This window comes from Musca autumnalis, unplaced genomic scaffold, assembly GCF_047663935.1.
Source record: "Musca autumnalis isolate F117 unplaced genomic scaffold, ASM4766393v1 scaffold_5, whole genome shotgun sequence".
In the NCBI taxonomy this organism is placed as follows: Eukaryota; Metazoa; Arthropoda; class Insecta; order Diptera; family Muscidae; genus Musca; species Musca autumnalis.
The window spans coordinates 21,067,618-21,076,163 of NW_027412088.1; the positions used below are offsets into that span (position 1 = coordinate 21,067,618).

General features: G+C 37.5%; 1 protein-coding gene across 1 annotated transcript; it reads right to left on the reverse strand.

Moving 5' to 3' along the window:
* Nucleotides 1–3,302: 3,302 nt before the first annotated feature.
* LOC141406220 (uncharacterized) lies at nt 3,303–7,793 on the reverse strand. The gene is made up of 3 exons (XM_073991420.1): nt 7,703–7,793; nt 7,045–7,645; nt 3,303–3,597 (listed from the first exon to the last, which is right to left on the reverse strand). Exons 1-3 carry the CDS (start codon nt 7,791–7,793, stop codon nt 3,303–3,305), a joined length of 987 nt encoding a protein of 328 aa, XP_073847521.1.
* Between the last annotated feature and the right edge of the window lie 753 nt (nt 7,794–8,546).

Genomic DNA, 8,546 nt, shown 5'->3' on the forward strand with positions numbered 1-8,546 from the left:
CACCCTTTCTTGCATAAAGTATCCTTCCCTGCATAAGGTGTCTATAGAAGCATCCCAGCAAAATTTGACGGAAGGGGTTCTTTGCGAAGACGTGATTTCATGTCATCTTTTGCATTGGTTCAAAGGAAGTCGTGGAAGATCCGATCTTTTCATTCGGATTTGAACCAATGCAAAGGAAGTCGTGAAAGATCCGATCTTTTCATCAGCATTTGTACTTATTCCATCGATCCAATAGAGATGATGTTTGTGTTTTTATTTACACACCTGTTTATTTTCATTTTGGTATGTTCCAGTACTGCAAAAATCTACTAATTTTTACTATTTTTTCCGATAACATAAAGGAAAAATTGTTATCGTAGTAAAAATAAGTAGATTCTTGCAGTTTCTGGAACAGACCAAAGTTGTTAGAACTGTCGTCGTGATGTTGTCTTACATTTCCTGCATATCAAACAACTAAAACTTCTAAACAATTGGTATTATATGAAGTCCCAACCATCGAGCTAAAAATAGAATCGGACTGCACACATTGCTATTTTAAAAGTTCCCTTGTCTGTTCTAAATCTGACATAGAATGAAATCAATCAAATCTCGCTTCATGGAATTTGAAACGAAACGAAAAGGAACAAGAATCTGAAAATAGAGAAGAAACTACTTTTGGAAAGAATCAATTAAAAATAAATTAATTAAGCATAAATGGTATTTTCCATAAAAAGTCTCTCATCCCCGTTCGTTACATTTTGTTCTTAGAGATCCCTAAAGCAAGCCGGGTTGTAGATCCCTACATATTTCCGTCACTAAACAAAAGAGTATAAATTACCAAAATGTTGTTATAAAATAACAAAATTATAAAATAAAAGTAATTTACGAAATAAAAATACTTAATGGAGTGCATTTGGAGTCCATGTCGAAATCTGAACTGGTGATGGGAAGATATTTGAAAAAACCTTTTGTAAGATGAAAGAATATCATTTGCGGAGAACGGAGGAAGTAATCTTTTGCGTTGCAGCGGTGGTGATTACATTGCAATTTTGGATGTAAACTTTTGAAAAACTAAACTGATAAATTAATTGTAGTTATTTCATGAATTCTTTTGAATTAATAAAGAGTTTTGTTTTTCATGAAAGCCATATTTCAATACAGCATTTCTATTTTCCAAACAATATAAAAATTTCATGCCAAGGGGTTGCTGAAAATGACATGCCAAAGCATTGGTTAAAATGACATGTCAAAGCATGGGTGAAAATGACGTATCAAAGCATTGGTGAAAATGACATGTCAAATCATTGGTGGAAATGACATGCCAAAGCATTGGTGGAAATGACATGTCAACGCATTGGTTAAAATGACATGCTTAGGATCCAGAAAAGAACGTCATCTTTTGGGGTCCACGCTCATATAAAATTCATCGATGAAGATGCTAAAAAGATGACATGCTAGATCACTTGCACCCATGATTGAATGTCATCTTTGGCATCGAACATTTTGCTGGGATCCTTTCTTGCATAAAGGGTTTATGGAAGAATCCTTTCTTGCGTTAAGGGCCTATAGAAGCACACGTCTTTAAAAGCACTTTTGCGACTTTTTGAGATTTTGTGTGGGAGGCACTTTTTTGAGATTTTGAGATTTGTGCTTCTATAGTGCCTTTCTGCAAGAAAGGGCTCCTCTGTAGTCCCGTTCTGCAAGAAATGGCTCCTCTATAGTCCATTTCTGCAAGAAAGGGCGCTTCTATATTATCAACTCATGCGAGTAAATATATTTTCTGCAGGGTATCATCATGTCGTCTCAGCTGTTGCCAACATAGTTTAACATAAAAAAGCAACAAAAAATTCCAACTAAAAGAAATTGTGCTAAATAACTTCTGGTCTATGGTCGACAAGGATACTGATAGTTGTAGTTGCACTTGTACCGGAAAATAAGTGTCACAAATGGTAACAGTTTTTCTTCTTGGAAAGTTCCAAAAAACGTACGGTTGCGACTACCAATGATACTCAAAGGATAATAGGACAAAAAGAAAACACCAAATATCCATACATATAAACGAGCAAAACAAATAGCAGCAGGGTTTGTACGGTCGTACTTTTTTCTACCTCAAACAACTATAAAATCAATCTCTAAACGAGATATTCTTTGATATTGAGCTCTAAACAGGGTTATCTGTGGTTAGAAATCTTCCTGACGAGGTCTTTCATATTTAAAAGACTTAATACTAACGTCTTCAATATATAGTTCTAACTAAGATCCTCAAAAGTTATAACACCTCTAAAAGTGTACTTTTATAGTCATAACTCCTCTAAGCGGAGGTTTTGCCAGTCAGAAGAAATCTGAACAAGAAGATCTTGGAACCGGCTTTTCTATATACTGAGAAGGCCTCTAAACTTGCTTTTCTGTACCTCTAAACCTCTAAACAAGGTCTTCGTTAATTATACTACCTCTAAAAGGGTTGTTCTATAGTTAGCAAATCTCTATACGAAGTCTTTACTTAGAAGACTTTTAAAAAACGTCTTCAATCATCGGAATTTTCGGCGATTTCAAAAACTTTATCCAAACACAAGTTCAACAAGCTTCCGACTATCATAAAAGAGGGTCAACGACATTAAGAGGAGTACTAAATGGTTTTTGGAACAAGCAAACTCGAATGGCAGCAGGGTTCCAAAGACAATCACCATATGGTTTTAAAAATTAAATTTCTTACCCTTTTTTTGTCCCAACATTTTTCATCGACTGTTATTACACACAGTCACACATAATTGTTGCTTTTGACTTCCGTTCGAAGTTTTCTCCATCTCCGTTATGTTGTTTTGGTCTTCTGACCGTTGCCTCTGATGCACTTGTCCTCGTTTAAGTTTAATGTTATTGCAAAAAATATGCGAAATGTGAATCAACACCACCAACAGCCACAATATGGTATCTCAAATGGCTGACTGCCCGAATGAAGAGACTAAATGACCTCATTTGCCATGAAAAAATAGACAGAGGAGAACAACTTGAGGACAGTTGCAGCTGAAATCTTCTCATTACTAAATAGAAAAAAATCCAATATTTTTCACAATCTAATAAAAATAAAATACCGACTGGCAAAAGTCATTGAATATTTGATTAGAAAAAAGTCTCACTCGGGTCTTTACAACTAATGACCGCTAATTAGAGAAAGAAAATAACTATTTTGATAAAAATTTCCCAAAGGACTATTTACGCCAATTTTTATTCACACCATCTTTGGCTGGAACTAAAAGAAAGTGGGGAAACAATTTTAAATTTGAAAGAAATTTGAAATTTATTTTAATTTTTTGCAAAAGTTCCATTTAAGGATTTCTTATGCGATACTTAATGCTAAAACCTGTTTCAGTTTCATCCGTAAATGAATCACTAGCAACGTGTAGAAAAAATGGTGCGGAGGCAACAATTTCTGGCCTAGTTTGCAACGAAGTGCCGCAATAATATGTGGGCATAATAGTCCCAGAGTTTGCCACATAAGATTGTGGTATCATTAGATAGTCCTCACGCCTTCCAGGAGTTTGAATTGTACTGTGGCAATCACCATCATAACCGGGGGAGTTCTCAATTTCATTTGACATGGAAAATTTGGTGGCTTTATATCTGAAAAAATAATAATAAAATATTAAAAAATAAATGAATAACGGGAACGGTTGCGAATTAGCTAAAATTTTATAAAAAAATTTAAAGATTTCAAAAGGTGACAAGGTTTCCTAAATAAGGTACCAAGGTCTCTTAATATAAGACCACACGGTCTTTTCATAGAAGCCCCCACGAAACTAAATGGTCAACTTGCAGAGGGCCTTCTAATAAAATCCACAAGGCTTCTATGGAAAATTATATAGACTCATTAAAAAAAAACGGTGTGCAGTCTCTTTCTGAAAAAAAGGCTGCTTCCATATAACCTTTCTGAAAGAAAGGGTGATTCGATAGAACCTTTTAAAAGAAAGGGTGTTTCGATAGAACCTTTCTGAAAAAAAGGGTGCTTCTCTGGACCCTTTCAAAAAGAAAGGGTGTTCCTCTAGACCTTTTCTGAATGGATGGGTGCTTCTTTGAACCCTTTCAAAAAGAAAGCTTGCTCCCCTAGACCATTTCTGAAAGGATGGGTGCTTCTCTTGACCCTATCTAAAATGAAGGATGCTTCCCTAGACCCTTAATGGAAGAAAGAGTGCTTCAATAGACCTTTTCTGAAGGAAGGGATGCTTCTCTTGACCCCTCTAGAAAAGAAGAGTTCTTCTCTAGACTCTTTCTGAAGGAAAGGGTGCTTCTCTAGACCAGTGGAAGGCATTGTGACTCAGAAGAGAGCTCATGTGCTCTAAGTGAGCGTAAATTGGTTATAGATCACAGCCTGTGTAGATGCTAACACGTTGTGAGCATCAACAAATTTACGCTCATTGAGAGCACAAGGGAGACCCAAAAATGTTCTCTGCCTTACTCTATCCTAGACATTTTCAAAGGAAAGGGTGCTTCTTTAGAACCTTTCAAAAGAAAAGGAGGCTTCTCCAGACCCTTTTTGAAAGAAAGGGTGCTTCTCTAGACCCTTTTTGAAAGAAAGGGTGCTTCTCTAGACCCTTTTTGAAAGAAAGGGTGCTTCTCTAGACCCTTTTTGAAAGAAAGGGTGCTTCTCTAGACCCTTTTTGAAAGAAAGGGTGCTCTATAGACCCTTTATCAAAGAAAGGGTGCTCTATAGACCCTTTATCAAAGAAAGGGTGCTTCTATAGACCCTTTCTCAAAGAAAGGGTGCTTCTATAGACCCTTTCTCAAAGAAAGGGTGCTTCTATAGACCCTTTATCAAAGAAAGGTTGTTTAAATAGACCCTTTATCAAAGAAAGGGTGCTTCTATAGACCCTTTATCAAAGAAAGGTTGCTTAAATAGACCCTTTATCAAAGAAATGGTGCTTCTATAGACCCTTTATCAAAGAAAGGGTGCTTAAATAGACCCTTTATTAAAGAAAGGGTGCTTAAATAGACCCTTTCTTAAAGAAAGGGTGCTTCTATAGACCCTTTCTCAAAGAAAGGGTGCTTCTATAGACCCTTTCTCAAAGAAAGGTTGCTTCTATAGACCCTTTCTCAAAGAAAAGGTGCTTCTATAAACCCTTTCTCAAAGAAAGGTTGCTTCTATAGACCCTTTCTCAAAGAAAGGGTGCTTCTATAGACCCTTTCTCAAAGAAAGGGTGCTTCTATAGACCCTTTCTCAAAGAAAGGGTGCTTCTATAGACCCTTTCTCAAAGAAAGGGTGCTTCTATAGACCCTTTCTCAAAGAAAGGGTGCTTCTATAGACCCTTTCTCAAAGAAAGGGTGCTTCTATAGACCCTTTCTCAAAGAAAGGGTGCTTCTATAGACCCTTTCTCAAAGAAAGGGTGCTTCTATAGACCCTTTCTCAAAGAAAGGGTGCTTCTATAGACCCTTTCTCAAAGAAAGGGTGCTTCTATAGACCCTTTCTCAAAGAAAGGGTGCTTCTATAGACCCTTTCTCAAAGAAAGGGTGCTTCTATAGACCCTTTCTCAAAGAAAGGGTGCTTCTATAGACCCTTTCTCAAAGAAAGGGTGCTTCTATAGACCCTTTCTCAAAGAAAGGGTGCTTCTATAGACCCTTTCTCAAAGAAAGGGTGCTTCTATAGACCCTTTCTCAAAGAAAGGGTGCTTCTATAGACCCTTTCTCAAAGAAAGGGTGCTTCTATAGACCCTTTCTCAAAGAAAGGGTGCTTCTATAGACCCTTTCTCAAAGAAAGGGTGCTTCTATAGACCCTTTCTCAAAGAAAGGGTGCTTCTATAGACCCTTTCTCAAAGAAAGGGTGCTTCTATAGACCCTTTCTCAAAGAAAGGGTGCTTCTATAGACCCTTTCTCAAAGAAAGGGTGCTTCTATAGACCCTTTCTCAAAGAAAGGGTGCTTCTATAGACCCTTTCTCAAAGAAAGGGTGCTTCTATAGACCCTTTCTCAAAGAAAGGGTGCTTCTATAGACCCTTTCTCAAAGAAAGGGTGCTTCTCTTCACCATTTTTGAAAGACATGGTGCTTCTCTTCACCATTTTTGAAATATATGGTGCTTCTTTTGACGCTTTTAGGAAGAAAGGGTACTTCTTTTGACTTTTTAGGAAGAATGGGTGCTTCTTTTGACGCTTTTAGGAAGAAAGGGTGCTTCTTTTGACCTTTTAGGAAGAATGGGTGCTTCTTTTGACTTTTTAGGAAGAAAGGGTGCTTCTCTATACCCTTTTTCAAAGAAAGGGTGCTTTTCTAGACACCTTTTGAAAGGAGAGGTGCTTCTCTAGACCCTTTTTGAAAGAAAGGGTACTTCTCTAGACCCTTTTTGAAAGAAAGGGTGCTTCTCTATACCCTAGACTATTTTAGGAAGAGAGGATGCTTTTCTAGACTATTTTAGGAAGAGAGGATGCTTTTCTAGACTATTTTTGGAAGAAAGGATGCATCTTTTGACCCTTTAATCTAAAGAAAGGGTGCTTCTCTAGACCCTTTTGCAAAAAAGGGTGCTTCTATAGACCCTTTCTGATAAGAAAGGTTGCTTCTTTAGAACTTGTCTTCAAAAAAGGGTGTTTCTATAGATCCTCTATATAAGAAATAGTACATCTATAGACCCTTTCTGCCAGGAAGGGTGCTTCTGTGGACCATTTCTAAAAAAAAGGTGCTTCTGTATGACCCCTTCTGCAAGAAAGTGTGCTTCTTTAAGACCCCTTCTGCAAGAAAGGGTGATTCCATAAGACCACTTCTGCAACAAAGGGTGCTTCTTTAAGACCCATTATGCATAGAAGCCACATGGAATTTTTTATATACCGCCACAAGTCTTCTTTTTAAAAGGCCAAATGGTATTCTTCTCAAGGTTTTCGGTGTTTTTTAAAGAAGAAAACAAGAGTACCACTAGGTCTTCTAGTAGAAGCCCATAAGGGCTTCTAAAAGAAAGCAACACGATCTTGTAATGGTAGACCTTGAGATCTTCCTAAAGAAAGCCCCAGACGTACATCCTCCTCCTTCTTTATAACGGGGGTACATAATTTATACTCCTAATAATCTAATTATTTTGAATGTAATCTCCACTTACTCAATTATTGTAGCTCCAATGTCGGCCTTAATGCAGATCACATAATTCATATTGGGTAAATAATGCGATGAGCCATCACTTCTATAGTTGAAACTTTTTATGGTTCCCGTGGGCTGAGTAAAATACTGACTACAACCCGTGGGAGCTAATAATTCCCAATCATTCCCATCATTTGTTGCTCTATCCAAAAACAAGGCGCCTAATCCTCCATTGATCAATCGCTTCCCTAGTTGTGTTTGTTGCGGACACTCCAATTGTGTTACAACCAAATGCCATTTTGATAATGGCCAACGATTTACCAAATTGAATGTCAGCGGTATTTCTTTGACGCCATTCTCAACGTTGAAGGGTAGATAGAGATGTTGTCCGGTATTATCACCACAAAGCGAAAAATCTCCCACCAACAAATGATCAACACATTCTAGTCTATTGGCAACCAATTGTGGTTGTTGTAACTCGAATTCTTTGAATTCAACATGCAGTTGACACACATTTGAGCTGTACGGCTGTATGCGATAGACACAAGAATCGCCCGTGAGAGTCGAGGGATTTTTGATAATGGTTTGCTTAGATTTGGATACACCATTGCACCTTGATGTCTCTGGAAGGTTACAAGAAAAACATTAAATGCAAATGGTTTACTTTTAAAGTTTTTTACCTTGCCTTCCCTGCTTTGGTAGTAAAATATCCAAAGTTGCCTCAACTTGCCATAGCCCTAGAAGGCCAACAACGAACAAATAAGTTATCATTGTTTTTTTGTATTTTGTTACTCGAATATTCGCCCCGTTTCCGCTGTACCTCCAATTGATTTCTCTTGCTATTCTATTGATTGACTAATTTCCATTGAAGTGTTTGTCATCAGCTTTTATATGGAGTGATAAGGTGATGGCGACTGCACCATCCCAACAATCAGATATTTTTTTGGGAGTTTATTGATTATTTTTTGTAGAAAGCGAGGAGTGTTTCTGTATTTTTGGGAAATCGGTTATCTATTTGTAAGAATGTAAAATCAACAATGTATGATGCGATCTAATAAGGAGTGTCGGTTGTTCTGTGCCATGACCTTGGGAACATTAACTAAATGTACTTAGGCGGGTTGCATACCATTGCACCACGGTGGCACCACGAGGTCACAACGTCTTCTAATAAAAGGCATCTTGTAGAACTGCTCACGTCGCGTGGACGGACTAAGGGTAATGAGCGTTTCAGTGGTGTGAGAAAGCGAAACTTGTACTGGGACCATTATGTTAACTGTGTTAGCGAGGCAGTTGCGCAATTTGCGGACTTCCGAGCACTGACGCTAGGTGACTAGTTCAACAAGTTGAATGCCTGGATAAGAAGCGTGAATGAGGTACTCCTTGCCTTAAATTTATTGTAATTTCTACATCCTTAATCATTGCAGCTCTACTGTTGGCCTTAATGCAGATCACATAATTCGTATTTTGTAAATATTGGTAGGAATATTAATTTTTAAAATTGAAATTTTTTATTGTTCACGTTTC